General features: G+C 46.8%; 1 protein-coding gene across 4 annotated transcripts; it reads right to left on the bottom strand.

Annotated features, from left to right (window-relative positions):
• Window positions 1–586: 586 nt before the first annotated feature.
• On the bottom strand, window positions 587–16,823 carry PANK2 (pantothenate kinase 2). 4 transcript variants are annotated; one of them, XM_079990990.1, is made up of 7 exons: window positions 16,619–16,823; window positions 8,527–8,879; window positions 6,455–6,708; window positions 5,553–5,729; window positions 4,124–4,247; window positions 1,912–2,037; window positions 587–1,225 (listed from the first exon to the last, which is right to left on the bottom strand). In XM_079990990.1, exons 1-7 carry the CDS (start codon window positions 16,680–16,682, stop codon window positions 1,175–1,177), a joined length of 1,149 nt encoding a protein of 382 aa, XP_079847116.1. In that variant the 5' UTR covers window positions 16,683–16,823; the 3' UTR covers window positions 587–1,174. The 4 variants fall into 4 exon arrangements, with proteins under 4 accessions (XP_079847116.1, XP_079847115.1, XP_079847117.1 ...); XM_079990989.1 differs by lacking the exon at window positions 16,619–16,823 and adding an exon at window positions 16,239–16,554; XM_079990991.1 differs by lacking the exon at window positions 16,619–16,823 and having other exon boundaries at window positions 8,670–8,810.

Here is a 16,823-nt window from a genome sequence, read left to right as displayed (position 1 = left end):
TGCTAGGGGGCGGGGGAAAGTACTTCCAAGGCACAAGGGAAAGCATATCTTCTGAAGTGTGATCTAGAGCAAGGTTCCCCAAACTTGGATCTCCAGCTATTTTTGGACTACAATTCCCATCATTCCTAGCTAACAGGACCAGTGGTCAGGAATGATGGAAATTGTAGTCCAAAAACAGCTGGAGGCCTAAGTCTGGGAAACCCTGATCTAGAGCAATCTTCTTTGACCTTGGGTCCCCAGATGTTGCTGGACTACAACTTCCATCAGCCCCAGCCATCTTAGCCAATGGTCAGGGATGATGGGAGTTGTAGTCCATTAACATTCTGGGAACTAGAGTGACTCTAGGCTACATGATGGGCTCAGCTTGGTGCTCACTTGCAGCCTGAGAATGTGGCTTCTGATCCCCACCCTCCCCGTGTTCCAAGATGGCCTCTTCAGAAGAAGGAAGTTGACAGATTGTGTCGCCGAAACTGGGAATGCAGGCTTAAATCCTTCTCTTCCCCAGATCCCCTTCCTTCTCCCCAATTTCTTTACATGAACACAAGCAGGAAAGCAATTTTCTTCAAAGCAATAAGGCTGCACACTGTTCTTTTTAAAAATAGATTTAATATCTCAAGTGTGTTTTCATATTCTATACAGTTCGGTGCTATGATGAAAATTAATAAGAGTCCATACAAGATTAGAAAGTTAAAAAAAACAGAACTTAAAAATAGGTTTTGAGCCGCCTCCGCCAACCTAGAGTCCTCCAAAAACAGCAGCTGCTGTCCAAAACTTACAGGGGCACCAGGCTGGCAAAGGCTGGTTTTCAGAATAGTACAACCTGTACCACCCATGCCCCTGACCCCCTCTCAGCCACCTCACAGCATGAGCTGCTCAAAGCAAGACTGATTGAACATGTATTTTACCAGAGGCAAGAGAAATACAGTTCACATAAACAGATATAGGCTTCTTACAAACTAGTTTATATTCAGATTATGCTATTTAAAAAGCACACACACCTTTGTCCTTTTCGGCACTGATCGCTGAGGTCACTCACTATTTCTTCCTGTTATTTGTCAAACAGACTAGACCATCCCCCGCCCCCCCACTTACAAATAAAGCTGAATGAACAGAGATGTTCCCTTTGGTGTAGACGTTGCCAGCAGCAAAACCTGGGCCCAGGCTCCACCTCGAATCAGGATGTATTCAAAAGCTCCAAAAGAGCTCCAACCGCTCCAAAGTAGCCCTGTTTAAAGAAACGAAACCAGCACAAATGCAAAGGATCAGATTGCTTGTCAAAATACACTTGCCCCAAAGATCAAGATCGGCCTATTCATTACTTTGATTTTAAAGTGATGGTAATTTGCTTAGATATCCTTTAAAAAGAAAAAGAAAAAAACACCACTATGTGTGACCACACCGAGCCAGAAAGGCAAACAAGGACCCTGTCACACACTTGCTCTGAGATTGGCTGAGTCGCCCCTCACAATCAGATGAACTACTTGCTTTCAGTGTGTGTGTGGGGGGGCCTTCTTTTTATTAAGTTCAGCTCTCTCTCTCTCTCTCACACACACACACATATCTGGGTATTACCCCACCTCCTCCCCTCTTTGCTCCCTTTATATGACCTACTAAATTGCTATTCACCACCCTGCGTCCTCAGGATAGTTAAGCTCTAAATCCAGTTAATTATTATAATAATTACAAAGAGGGAGTTTCAGGATTATTGAACTGTCAGATTACGAGAGCCACAGCACTGAAATAAAAGATGGAAACAGGTCCTGCCCCCCTTTCATTTATTCAAAAGATGGAGACAGTGGATAATCTATTTGCAGGGTGGTTACCACCCACCCTACCCCGCCCTGGCTATAGTTGGGGAAGAGGGAGGGAGGGAGGAAGAAAGAGAGCGCTTGCATTTCAATGTGACTCTACCTCGTGTTCCAGAAACAGGGCCTTCAACTGCCCCTTTGACCAATAATCCAAAGCATACGCCAGAAACTTCATCGAGATTGTGTTGATACGCAAGAAGTTGCCCACGAAAACCACCCGATTAATGTTCTGCAAGAGGGGGAAGGAGTGTTAAGACTCTTGACATCTCTGTTCACAGTAACAAACATGCTTAAAACATGCACCCTGCCATTTCCTTGATTTAGTTTAGCCTTTGCCAACCTAGTGCAGCCCCCAATGTCGTTGGGCTACAACTCCCATCAGTCCCAGCTAGCTGGAGCTGTAGTCCATTCTATGGAGAGCACCCAGCTGCCGAAGGCTGATTTAGTTCTTGCCTTTGTGTCTCACTCAACGACCAACATTTCCCAGTAGCTTAAGTTAGTTAAGAGCATCCACTTTACACTGCTTTGCATTTCCAAGTTAGCACCAGGCTCAGGAGCTAAGCAATTATTAGAGGGTGCAAGCCTGGTCCAGTTGGGAGAGAACAGATTGCGGTGTGGAAATTAGTTGCAGCAAAATGGGACAAGCTAGGATGGAGAATGAGATAATGAAGTGGGGGGGTCAGGCATCACAGAAGAGACGTTTGAGCAAAATAACTGAACAGTTGATTCCTGGGGGTTTCTGCTGGTTTTCATCCTATGGACAGAAAACGTTTAAGATTGGTGGCCTTTGAGGTCCTGCCTTATTCCCTGGCTGAGCTGCTGCTGATAGGCAAGTGTCAGTCACAGAATATTAACTGTCAGGGCGCCTGCTGTGAAGGTGGTGGCATGTTTGCTTTGGCAAATAGGGATCAGTGGAGAGAGAACTGGGATCTAGGGACAGGGGAAGCTGTGGCCAGTAAGAGAGGGGGACTGGAGTGGTCAACGGTGGGTAGGGTGGTGTGAAGTTCACATCCTAGAGGAGAAATAAGTCAACACAATATCTATTGTGCAAGCTACCTTGCAGAAAAAACTTCTGCATCAGCGACTCACCTTAAGACCTGGGGTGAAGGCAGGCAATTGAGATCAGGTAAAGCTGAAGTCCTGGCTGTTACCACTTTCCTCCTCTATCCCTTTCCTACCACAGTGTCACCTTTGCCTCTGCTTTTCCAATTATACTGCACACCTCCACTGAGTGTCCCCCAAAGGCTTCTCTTTGGAGCTGCTGTTATATCAGGCGATGGGTTACAGCGGCAGGAGATGCTAGCCTTCCTTGCTGCGCCACGGATGCCCCAAGGCAAAAGATGAGAGGGCCTGGCTCTTTCATAGCCCTGTACAATGCTGCTTGACATGATTGCAACAAGGCAGCACTGTAAAGAAGCTGAAAGCACCAAGCTTGGGTAATGCCGCGCAAGAAGCTGGGATAGGAGGAGCAACTCTTGCTGCAAGACAACTTACTTCCTGGCACGCTCCCTCTTCCTCGGCTGAAGTCCTCAGCCTCGAGAGGGAGTTTTATCCCTTTTAGAAGCAGCAGTGACTCCAAAGATCCTCCTCTCTGTCTCTCCTGACTACCCTCAGAAAAGGAAGCTCTCTGTACTGTTTACAATCTAACAGTAGGGTTCATCGGAAACCTGGAAACATTATTTAGCTTGGTTTGGAACAGGTTTACAATATCCCTAGTCAATGCTGCCCAGCACATCTCGACAGCAACAGGAAGTGGCTCAGAGGCATTGCTGGACCATGGTGCAGTGCAGGGCCTCAGAATCAGCAATTCTCACTGCTCACCGGAGCAAAAAGACAGCTCTTTACTCATTGTCCGCATTCACACACAACGCTAAGCCAGACTCTCTGGTTTATCAGTGTTTATTGTGCATGCTGCCTGATCATTCTCACTCTCCCCCCGTGTGAAAGGAAGGCGGGAAACATTCAAAGCAGGGATCCTGGCTTTTGCTACTCCCTAAGAAGCCACAGTCAGCAAGCCAACCACAAACCACAGCTTAAGGGGCAGTTTGCTGACTGTGGTTTGTAAATGAGCAGCCAACCACCATCTTTCGTTCAGATGTAACGGGAAACCAAAGATTCCTGGTTTATTTCTCCAGCTCGTGGCAGGAGAGGAGCAAAGTGGGAAGCACAAAACAGTTGGCTGCTCATTCACAACAGACCACAACAAGACAGATAGTGCTTTCAGAAGGCATTCCCAGCCTCCACCAACAGGACCATGAGGAACTGAAAAGCACACACTTCCCTTGACTGGCTCCCCGGCTCCTCTCTTTCCATACCTCATTAAGCGCACACATCCGTGCTATGGAGCCGATGTTATTCGTGATGGTGATCAAAGCCGCTCTTGCCAAGTCTTCCTTGCTAGCTGCCTCTCGCTTCTCCTTGCTCATCATGTTTCCAAAGCTGGACAGAAAATTGTGCACAATTTTTCCCCCACCTAAAAATCCATTTACATGAGAAACATACGGGATTGCCAACTTTTAGTTCCTAGAATCAGAGTTGGAAGGGACCCAAGCGTCATCTAGTCCAACCCACTGAATCATCCTTGACAGATGGCCATCTGGCCTCAGCTTAAAAACCTCTAAGGAAGGATAGTCCACCAACTTTCATGGGAGCGAGTCTATTCTACTGGGTCCATAGAAGCTTTTCCAAGAGTTGCTACCCAACACCCTCACGATCAAGTGTGAATTTCCATGCATTCCATGCATTTCCATGCATTCAGGTGCTGAGCTGAAGCCCCTTGCCAGTTAAAAGTGGCACTGGAATGAAAGTTGGGCTAGTCCCGTGCCTGATTCACTTCCCTCTTCCACGCCCACACTTCCACAGGCTACAAGACAGGCTCATCAAGCCTGAGGAAGCCTGGGGAATATGGGCATAAGAACCTTAGAGACACAATTCTTCTCTTGGGTCCTATTGGTACTTCTTATGCTCATTGGTACTTCCTATGCTCATTCATCTGAAGCAAAACTGCTGCTCTGTTTCAGGGTTGACACAAGTTTTCGTTTGTCTGATTCTTAGCTTAAAGGTAAAGGTAAAGGTACCCCTGCCCGTACGGGCCAGTCTTGACAGACTCTGGGGTTGTGCGCCCATCTCACTTAAGAGGCCAGGGGCCAGCGCTGTCCGGAGACACTTCCGGGTCACGTGGCCAGCGTGACATCGCTGCTCTGGCGAGCCAGAGCCGCACACGGAAACGCCGTTTACCTTCCCGCTGGTAAGCGGTCCCTATTTATCTACTTGCACCCGGAGGTGCTTTCGAACTGCTAGGTTGGCAGGCGCTGGGACCGAGCAGCGGGAGCGCACCCCACCGCAGGGATTCGAACCGCCGACCTTTCGATTGGCAAGTCCTAGGCGCTGAGGCTTTAACCCACAGCGCCACCTGCGTCCCTGATTCTTAGCTTACCCCATGTCAAATGGCTCTGGGCGAGCAAAAAAATTAAATGCAGTGCACTACAATAGCTAAAAAACATAAAAACTTAAGGAAGGTTCATGGCAGAATGAGACTAGAGACCCATCTAGTCTGCAGTAGCCAACTGGAAGCCTGCAAGGACATGAGCTCAACAGTGCTCTCCCAATTTGCAATTCCCCAAAACTGACATTCAGAGGCTCATTCAGAAGCCACCTTTTCCCAGGTTGCCAAAACCAAACAGATGGGCGAAAGTTATTCAAGCTGCCTCATGCCCCCTACTGAAACACCAGGTGTGGCCTTACCTGGATGCTACTGTCCAACCGGGAAGCCCAAATCTCTCATAGTCTCCTCCGTAAATGTCCCGCACTAGTTTGTCCACTTTGGTGCTGTCCCCGTTGGCTGCCATTTCGAGGGCCTCTTCAAAGGTGGAGCAGCCAGTCAGCAGGCAGCAGAGACCAAAAAAGGTTCCTCCTCCAAGGCTAGCAAAGAAACAAGATGCACAAATCACTTCTACCATCCTGTGAAAGCGTTGGGTAGAGGGGGAGGAGAAGACCAACAACTTGCAGGACAAGACGCCTGTGATTTAACCCAGCAAAAATGAAGTTAACTAGTTAATAGACAATGTCACGGCACAGGCCTCCGCGCTAGCCTCATGAGAGATGTGAGGATGTGGCGAAATCCTTAATTTTTTTACATCCTCACAGACAAAAGGGAGCAGATGACACTCTTGTAGCTCAACCCGAGGCATCTTTTCTCCAAAATAAGTCCAATTGTAGTAAATAGGCCTCAATGCCAGATGAACAGAACTGCAGCCTCAGCAACTACAGTGGTACCTCAGGTTCAGACGCTGCAGGTTACAGACGCTTCAGGTTACAGACTCTGCTAACCTGGAAGTAGTACCTCGGGTTAAGAACTTTGCTTCAGGAGAAGAACAGAAATCGCACAGCAGCGGCGCAGCGGCAGCAGGAGGCCCCATTAGCTAAAGTGGTACCACAGGTTAAGAACAGTTTCAGGTTAAGAACGGACCTCTGGAATGAATTAAGTTCTTAACCCGAGGTACCACTGTACATGACACAGCTGCACTGTGCCCATCTGACACCAGAGGTATCTCTTAGCCATGCACATGGACTGCAAGTCACTTGATTCGTGGACCCGACTTGCTTAGTAGATCTGAAAGGGAAAGCATTACGCTTTCAAAGCTCACCTGGTCCCAGTCACCCGCTTGTAATCGTCTTTAGAATAGACAGCCAGGATGCTGACCCCGGAGCCAATGTTCACCAACAGAAGAGGGTAGGGGTTCTCCAAGTTGAAGGGGAGCTTCTGGCACTTCTCGGGATCGGTTGGGCTCTCAAAATAGTAGCACTCCGAGTGTCCGTTGAACCCAACCGAATCAATGTACAGCACTCCTCTAATAAGGCAGTCCAGTTCATCCATTTTGCGAAGCTGGAGGTCACTCACCTGTTTGGAGAAACAAGCTTTGAAGAAAACTAGATATAGAAACACTCCAAGGAAAGCCTGGAGGGTCTCATCAAGCAGCTTACAGGTCCCACCCCCCTTCCATTCTCTCTCAGCACTTAGGAACACTGGCCAACCACAAATGAGGACCCTTTGAGTTTCAGAATTAGAAATGGCAAAGCCTGAAAGTTCACCACCATCAATGCTAGCAAAAAGGGCTTATTCAAACCTATGCCAGTTTGCTAAACCGGCAAACAATTATTTGCTTTGATGAAAGGTGGGTTATTGGGGGGGGGGGGGACATGCTGATTATAAGCTGATTCTATTGCTTTTATGAATTGTATGTGTTTTAAAGCATCTCTGAGGGCCCTGGCAACTGCTGGGGGGAAATAGCTTAATAAAATAAACCGAGTCCAGTAACTGCAAACTAACAGAGGAATTGAGGCAAATTGGGAAATGGGGCAAACAGCCATGAGGCAAAGGAACGGCAGCCCTCACAGAGGATTATGATTTAGGTTCTCTGAAACCAAGCACCAGTAGCTACTCTGAAGTTTAGCCACAGCGCTGAAGTCCGATTACATGAAGGTTTAATCTCTGGAAACTGAAAAACAGGATGGGCAGGACAATAGAAGAAACACACACAAAAAACAGGAAACATCTAATGATGTAAACAAAAACAAAAGAGACAGAGAAACATAGTTTAAAGACGCTGGAAAGGATGAGAGCTGATTGTTAAATTAGCCCACATTTAACCATCAACATTCATCCTTCCCAGTACGTATGAGATACAATTCTCTTTTTTTTTTGTTTAGAACGAGGGAGGAAGCAGCTGAGAAGCAAAGGTCTGTTGAATACACCAAATTCTATGATTCACAGTGAAATCACAGGCATGCCGTAAACCAGCACCGCTGCCTAATGAATGAAGAACAGCTGCTGAAGCAGACATGGAGAGGATGCAAAGGAACTCCTTTCACTGCTTTCCCCCTCACTTGTCTTTGGTTAGCTAAGAAAGCGTTTCTAACATGGTTCTGAGCAGCAGCATTCTGTGCGCACACCAAACCACACCAAACCTGCAACCCAATGGTGAAGCCAACACAGTCACCACTACAATCAGTGCAATACAAACTCTTTAGTCAGCTGTCCTACATTAAGCCAGCCTTCACCAACCTGGTGCTCTCCAGATATTTTGGACTACAACTCCTATCAGCATGAGCCAATGGGAGTTGTAGTCCAAAATATCTAGAGGGCAACAGAGGCTGATGAAGGCAGTGTTAAGATCCTGAAGAGATGGCAATGATGGAGCAGCAATAGCTGGCAGAATCATGGAAGTTTTGTTTCATGGAACGCAAGAACAATGTTAAAAGTTTGCATCTAGCAAACCAGGGACTCAGCTACAATGGTTAATTATAACATTATAAGGGTGTTATAAAAATGTGATACCAGAGGACGCTGTAGAGCAGCAATCCATCACCAATGGTCAATTGCATTGAGAGCTAAATTTTAAAGCATTTTTATAGCATTTTTCATATCAGTGTAGATCCAGCCCTTCAAATGCTGCTGAACTACAACTCCCATCAGCCCCAACCAGCATGGCCAATGGCCAGGGATGATGGGAGTTGTAGTTCAGCAACATCTATCGGGCCAAAAGCTTCCCACAGCTGGCAGAGACCAACTTCACACTGCCCTTACACTCAAAATCAGGAAACAGCATTACAAAAGAGAGCTGCCGCAGAGGTTATGAAGACATGCAGCACCTCTGTTTTGCAAGCTTTAGCCATGTGCTATAGCAGCTTAAAAACATATAAGCCAAAAATTGCATACTGTGCGAAAGTCCTGCTCAAATTTATATGCTCCACCTCCTGTGGCACATAAGGTAGTGTGGAGGCTTGAGAAGTGCTTTTCGCTGCCCATTTGAATAAAAGCAGGCATGTCATGGGTAGGGAAGCGTATAAAGTGCAGATTGCCTTTACGTCCACACAGCATAAGGTCCTTTAGCTCAAGGTGAACATCCCGAATGCCTGTAGAGCCATAGGCAGTGTGGGAGGTCAGGTATTTCCGAATGCTCTTCAGATTCTCCACTTCCTCCTCTTCTTCCTCCATGGTGATGTCTTTTGGTTCAAAATACACTAGCTTCACCAGGGTCCCTCCAATATCCAAGCCAAACCAAGGAAAGACTGAAAGGAATAAGGGAGAAAAGGGATCATTACAAGGGTGGTGTTTTATTATACAATCATACCTCGGGTTACAGCCGCTTCAGGTTGTGTTTTTTTGGGTTGCGGACTGCCGAAACCCGGAAGTACCGTAATGGGTTACTTCCAGGTTTCAGCAGTCACTAAATCACACTTTGCACATGCGCAGAAGCACCGAATCACAACCCACGCATGTGCAGATGCAGGTTGCGAACGTGCATCCTGCACGGATCACATTCGCAACCCGAGCATCCACTGTATATTTCTAAAGAGACTAAACTGATCTTGCAATTTTATGCTGTGAACTGCCCCGAGATCTACGGATGAAGGGCGGTATACAAATTTAATAAATAAAAATAAAACCCAGTTGCCGCCCCCCAGTTGACAAGGGCTCACCCCAACCACTTGCTGAACTGTCATGACACCGCTGAATGTTCACATACATTCTAGCATCAACACATGAATTAGAAACTTGGCAAAGCTACGTGGTTTCTGCCACATTAGGGAAAGAACTGCAAATGCGTAAGAGAAAGGAAGTTGGGGGTGGGCAAGAAGGCTGAGCGTTGGGAATCTGAGTGGAAAGAGAGTCTAAAGGAAAAAAGGGCTTGCAGTACACAAAACACACATCAAGTACAAAACCAACAGAATTTATTAACACCCTCCGCAGACAAAACGACTAGTTTTATTACCAAAGCCAGGTGCGGAAGATCTGATCATTCCAATGTTCAAGGCTGGAAATGCCTGCTATAAGTAACTAATTTGAACTGTTCTTTGATTTTACATTTATACCCAAACTTCTGACCTGGCAAGGCCTGCCCATTAGCTAAATGTACATGTGTATAAATCCATATATGCCAACCAGCTGTTCCTGACTAACCCATTGAAATAAATAGCACTACAGATAGTGACTGTAAACTACAATTACCGCTCCAGATTACCCCCCCCCCGAAACCATGCTATTAATGAGACAGTCAGTAAACCAGAATGAATGTGGTTGCAAGTGATGTTGCCAGGTCACCTGTTTCTCAAAATCAAAGCTAAAACAACAGTTCAGGAAACTACCCCAAACACATATTAATGGCCGTGTTAAGAACTATTTGTTGCTGTTCTAGCATAAGAAGAGCGGAAGTTAGAAGCATTAAGTACATTTGCCATAGTGAGAAATGCATTCTCCCTCACTTCCTCTGCGGCCACGTACAGAAGAGGTATTAAATGCTGCTTCCTAGATTCACAAGGATTCCTAAAAGAAGCCAATGTTTAAAACGGGAGAAGAACATTTCAAGGGCAACGTTGCCTTGCGGTAATTTTCTTGGTGGAGCCACATACCAGTGGTTGGCAGGGCCACAGCTGTTTCTGGACTACAACTCCTATCATCCCTAGCTAGCAGGACCAGTGGTCAGGGATGATGGGAACTGTAGTCTGAAAACAGCTGGAGACCCAAGTTTGGGAAACCCCAATCTAGTTCAACCCCCTGCAATGCAAGACTATACAGCTGTCCCTTATGGGGATCGAACCTGAAACCTTGGCATTATCAGCACCATGCTCTAACCAGCTGAAGCAGGGCTAGACGCCAGCAGCCCTCTCGCACTGTCATTCCCAGCACCTGGCATTCAGAGGCATGAGACACGGGTAGGCAAACTAAGGCCTGGGAGCCAGATGCGGCCCAATCACCTTCTAAATCCTGCGGACAGTCAGGGAATCATTGTGTTTTTACATGAGTAGAGTGTGTTCTTTTGTTTAAAATGCATCCCTGGGTTATTGGTGGGGCATAGGAAGAGCCAGTGTGGTGTAGTGGTTAAGAGCAGTAGTCTCGTAATCTGGGGAACCGGGTTCCCATCTCCGCTCCTCCACATGCAGCTGCTGGGTGACCTTGGGCCAGTCACACTTCTGTGAAGTCTCTCGGCCCCACTCACCTCACAGAGTGTTTGTTGTGGGGGAGGAAGGGAAAGGAGAATGTTAGCCGCTTTGAGACTCCTGAAGGGGAGTGAAAGGCGGGGTATCAAATCCAAACTCTTCTTCTTCTTCATTCCCCCCCCCCCAAAAAAAATATAGTCCGGCCCCCCACAAGGTCTGAGGGACGGTGGACTGGCCCCCTGCTGAAAAAGTTTGCTGACCCCTGCACAAGGCCTCTGAGACTGGAAACAGGAACACAGCCATCATGACTAGCAGTCATTGATAGCTTTAGACTCCATGGATTGAGGTAATCCCCTTTTTAAAGCCACGCACAAGCTGGCAGCCATCATCACATTTTGCAGAAGTCAATTCCATCGTTTCACTATGTGCTGTGTAAAGAAGTTCCTCACTTTGTTTGTCCCGAGTCCCCCAGCAGTCAACTTCGTTGGTCGACTCCAAGTTGTAGTAACATGGGAGACAGAGGAGGACATCACTGAGAGACAACGGGACTTACAAATCAAATGTCCCTTCCACGGCTGTGTCTAAAGGAACACTCTTACTCCAAATTCCTGCTGGTCCACTTTCCATTTGAATCAGGGGCTATGTTTCCCAAAGACCACAATTTTGGTCTTGCACAACTTACACTTATACAAAATACTCTTGTTTTTAAAATAACTTGTCTTCCTGATTCTTTTACACACAAAGAACACTACTGCATGTGCCTTTGAAGTCTGGCGGTGGGGGACGACTGGCAAGAACTAGCAACTTCCACTGTCAGGATCCCCATGGTCCTCCAGCCTCTCTGTTTTAGGACGTGTGATCTCCCCCTAGCCAGTGCTGGCGCACAAATCAATTCTGCATGAGGATGGTGGGGTGGAAAGGGATACTATCTCCAACCAAGACATTTTCTTGGCAGAAGTTAAGGATAATGACTTGCAGCCATTGTACTTTCAGGCTCAGTTACTCCAATCCTGCCTCACGTATAAAATTAATTCATCCCACAAGCTGGCCCCCACTGAAGGCCTGCAATATATCTGCTTTGTGACATTCCATTGGCTAGACCTTTTTTCTTTTTTTTTTTAATAGCAGGAAAAACAGACCCAGCTGCATTGCATTTCTTTGAGGGAGGGACTTTTATGAAAGGGGCTCCAATTCTTTTATAGGAGCTGCATTTTTATAGGAACTGTGTCTCATTCTTCTTCTTTGGCGATCACTCTTAGCCAAGTAAGATTGTCTTCCATGAATACAGTTTCAACGGTGTATTCGTACGCGACTATGGAGGCCAATTCTGGATCCACACGTCCTTCCACAGTGGGGACATAGGTTTCCAGGCGGGAGTTGATCACGGTGTGGATTTGCCAAGCGTGTCTTCCTCTTAGCGCGTTTCTCCCTTGCGTCCTGAGTTCGAGCGTCTTCAAAGCCCATGACACCTTTGGTAAAGGCTGTTCTCCAACTGGAGCGCTCGCAGGCCAGTGTTTCCCAATTGTCGGTGTTTATACTACATTTTTAAAGATTTGCCTTGAGAGTGTCTTTAAACCTCTTTTGTTGTCCACCGACATTACACTTTTCATTCAAAAGTTGGGAATAGAGTAGTTCATTGGAAGACAATAATCTGAAAAGCATGACCATATGAACAACATGTGTCTCATATCTTTTTAAAATATATTTTATACATGTGTGTCTCATATCAGGCATTAACATAGAATTGTAGCGTTGGAAGGTATCCAAGGGTCATCTAGTCCAATGAAGGAATCTCAACTAATACATGACAGATGGCCATCCAACCTCTGCTTAAAAACCTCCAAGGAAGGAGTAATTTGTTTTGCTTCTACCTGTGCTGAGTACCTAGACTGACATTAAGCATGCACAAAAAGCCATTTCCACACCATCACAACTGCCATGCATATGTAGCTTTATGTAGACATGATTCCTACCAACAAAATGTTTTACTTCTCAGGTTGGAAAGATGCCCGAGAACCTTATATACCAAATGCCCAGGTGCAAGTGAGGAAAAGGCTAGATTTACCAAAATGGCTTCAAATCACACTTTAAAAAACCTAAACCTTCAGAACATATTGAACTGCATCATCTAGTATCACCCCAGAAACTGCCTGAATAGTATTTACAGATGTGCAACATGATTACCAGCTGTATCCCAGCATGGATAATGATCAAGCACAATTCAGGCAGATTTGTGTGTCTGGCAGAATTTTTTGCATGACTAACAGCATTTAAGCAAGCAACAGTCCTGAGATGCAGAAAACTGCAGCTAAACCAAAGAAACAAATTTTCCCAGCCCCTGTGCCAGGGCCTCCATTTTCTTTGCAGTTTATCAGCTGCAGCAGGAGGATTTGCAATTATGTAATTATTTCATCAACCTAACATTCAGATAGTTGGTGAAGGGGGATATAGGGAGCCGCTGAAAATATGCAAAGCAACCCTTTGAACACAGCAAACCAGGCATGATTTCTGCAGCTAAGTGTCAACATCCCTTTCAGCTCGAATTAATTGCAACATGCAACTGCACAACAAAGGCAGTCTTATGGCATCGTTTCTTGAACCCCATTTGCAACAATGACACCCCGTCAGCTACTTCCCCCTTTTACTTTCTCCTTTTGCACCTTCACTGAGATTTTGCCCTACTCAAGACCTCCAGCAAACATCTGCCAACCTCATCTATGCGTTTCCCACTGAACACCAACACTTCCTCTAAATCGGAATGTGGCAACTGGGGCTGATGGGACTTGTAATCCAAAACATTTTGAGGGCACCAAGTTGCAGAAGGCAGGGCTAGCTCATCAACACATTCTTTTTTTTGAAAAAAGCCACACTCTTTTCAACTCTAGACTGATTAAACCAGAACAGCATCTAGCCCTAGTTCTCAAGCTACAAACACAAGATTCTTCTGTAATAATTATGGACAGTCTCAAGATTCAGAGTCAGCTTTTTCATGCCTGCCATCCTGATAGAAGCCTCGTGTTTATTCAGACAATGAATTCCAGAGTTTTTCAGCTTGCTGACATGTATGTACATTCAGGAAAAATAGCCACATAAACCTGTTTCAGCAAACAATCTCATGGCATCCTTTAAGATAAATGGGTTTCTTGTGGCATAAGCCATGTGGCATCCATTATATGAGCAAAGAATGAACAAGATGGCAGTGGTGTAATGTCAGATACAGAATTGGTCTTCAAAATGAGATTTTTAAAAAATGCACATGTACTAAAGTTGATGCCATACATGACCCAATTGTATATGTATTTTTAAAAAATTCATTTAGAAACAAGATTTCCTCTGTTAGATTTATGAAAGTCCATGAATGTGTACTATCTAAATAAGCAGGGCATTCTTCACACAGAATCTCATAGCACTGTTTCACAGTATTTTATTTGATTCCCTGCCTCTGCATTACACTAAACTTTCATCTCTGGGTTCCTCAGCCATCTGAGGTACAAGAGGCTACCATAGGGTTACCAGACGTTCCCGTTTCCTGGGGACAGTCCCCGAATTTGCGAATAGGTCTCCGGACAAATTCCATCCCTCGAATGTCCCCAGATTTCATCTAATGTCCCCGGGAAACGCAGTGGTGGCAGTCTCAGCAGCCCGGAGCAGTTGGCTGTGGCTGGATTCAGGAGCTGCTCTGAAGTCCCCATATGATGGTGGTTCAGGGGCTCTAAGATACAGCTGCCGAGCTGCCTCCACCTTCCCTGACCCCAGCAACTAAGCTGTGAAGGGAGGCTTCACGCTGTCTATCAGAGCTTGCGGGCAAGCAAGAAGGGGCAAGGATCTCTCAGTTAGGCAACGGGAAGCCTCCCTTCCCAGCTGAGGGATCCCCACCCCCTCCTGCTTGCACGCAAGTAGGAATGGGATTGGGGCTGCTCTGATGGGAAGGGAGGCATCGCACTGCCTGAGCCTCACCACCGCTGCCGCTCTCGGCCCTCCTTCTCCACCTTCCATGCCTGACCCACCACGCACCGCTTCCCCACCACAACCGAAGAACCAACAACTCAGGGGCTGCCCAGGCTCACAGAGATAGAAGCCTCGGAGGAAAGGGAAAGGTGGCGGTTGAGGTCAAGGTGGCAGCCACCCCTCTGGCACTGCCATCGCTGCAGCATCAATGTCCCGAACTTGTAGTAAGTATGTATTATGTATTTATTTAAAGTGTCCCCGGATTCATTGAAAAAAATCTGGTAACCTTGGGCTACCAGCAACAGAGCTCTCTCAGTAGTGGCTCCCCCCAACTGTAAAAGGCCTCCCCTCCGCTTTTTAATGCCATTCCATTAGGTTTAGCTGCACTGGGTTAGGTTTAGATGCAATCTCCAATGGGAGCAGTACATAGCCAGTATACTACTTTAAATTACTACACTGTACTTTAATTTTGCTTTCTGAATTTGGAAATTGTGTAAGCTTTGTTGGAAATTCCCGGGTTAAATAAATAAAAGCAGTCACAAGCCTCTTCTTTTTCTTATCGGCTGCCACAGATAACACAATCTTTCCTTTCTCAAGCTACAATTTATATAGCTCCGTCTGCAAATTCTAGCCACCAAAATATTTATATGAGGACCAGGGAGACTCAAGTTCGAATCTACACTCATTCATGAAGCTCCACGGGCAATTCTGAGCCAGCAATATCCACCTCTCTCTCTCTCCCTCCCCCTAATCTACATCAACAAGGTTCTTGTGAAGTGCCAGGGCAGGGTAGTGGTCAGAGCGTTTAACTAGGAGCTGGGAGACCAGGGTTCAGACCCTCACGCAGTCACAAAACTTGAGAGAGGCCCTTGAGGGAAGTCCCTGTCTCTCAACCTAACCAACCTCATGGGTTCTAGTTACAGGTAGGTACAATCTATTTTTTTTGTAGAAAAGAAAAAGGCACACGAAAGCTCATACCAATAACAAACTTAGCTGGTCTCTAAGGTGCTACAGGAAGGAATTTTTTTTATTTTGTTTCAACTTCATGGGGTTGTCATGAGACTAAAATGAAGCTGAGGAAGGGAGGGAGGGAGGGAGAGAAAAAAGGTGGGCTGCAAATGCAGTAAGAGAGATGAAATGGAGGTGGAAGGAAGTCAGAACAATAAGGTAAAGTAACAATGTGAAATCCAATCCTACCCTGAAAAGAGCAAAATATGGTTCCTCATTTTATCTTTTTGAGGGTTTGGGGTGTTTTTTTTACACAATCTAGCGGTGTATAAATTTCATAAAATAATTAAATCGAATGCAAATTTAATCAACAAAAATTAATATAATTTTAATAATAAAATTATAATTAATAATTAATTAATTAATTAATAATTAATATAATTTTAATAATAATAAATGAAAGCTCAAGACAAGCCATGCCTAGTTATTTGCTAGGGAGCCCCGCCCTAACCCCGCGAGGCCCCTCCCCCTCTCCCAGGCCCCGCCCCTCCCGGACAAGCCCCGCCCCTCCGGCGCCCCCTAGCAGCCACTCACGAGGGCGGTTCTTGCGGAGGGAGTCGAGGCGCGGCCGGGGGGCGGGGCCAGCGCGCTCCTCGCGACGCTCCGCGGCCTCCGCCTTTCCAGAGGCGCCGTTGCGCCGCCGCCCGGCCAGGGCCGCAGGGGCGGGGCTTCGCCTCAGCCGTTGCTCCGCGGGGGGTCCGGCCTCGCGCCCCGACGCCATGGCGCCCGCGGGCGGCGGCCTCGCCTCCTCTCCCTCCTCGCCGCTTCCATTCTGCAGCGGCTCCATCCGCAGCGCGGCCCCATTCGCCGCGGAAACGGCGGGCACTGCGCTTGCGCCGAACGCCTTCTCCGCCGCCGCCTCCTCCCCTCTGCGAAACCTTGAGGGGTGGGAGAAGAAGAAGCAAACCGCCTACCAATCAGAGCTTTCCTTGCGCGGAGCGACGGGCGAAGATGTCCAATGTGGCTTTGCGAAGGCATCCGAGGGGTGGGCGCAAAAAAAAAGAGAGATCCAAATCCCTCCAATGAATGGCAAGGGAGAACGAATCCCGCCAATGAAAAGGCGCCGATTCAAGGAGCCAACCCACACGCACGCAAATACAGGTACAACGGGCCTCAAGA

Source organism: Podarcis cretensis (genome assembly GCF_951804945.1).
Source record: "Podarcis cretensis genome assembly, chromosome: 9".
Lineage (NCBI taxonomy): Eukaryota > Metazoa > Chordata > Lepidosauria > Squamata > Lacertidae > Podarcis > Podarcis cretensis.
Note: the sequence above shows the minus strand (reverse complement) of the source record. Positions and strands in the feature narration are given on the sequence as shown.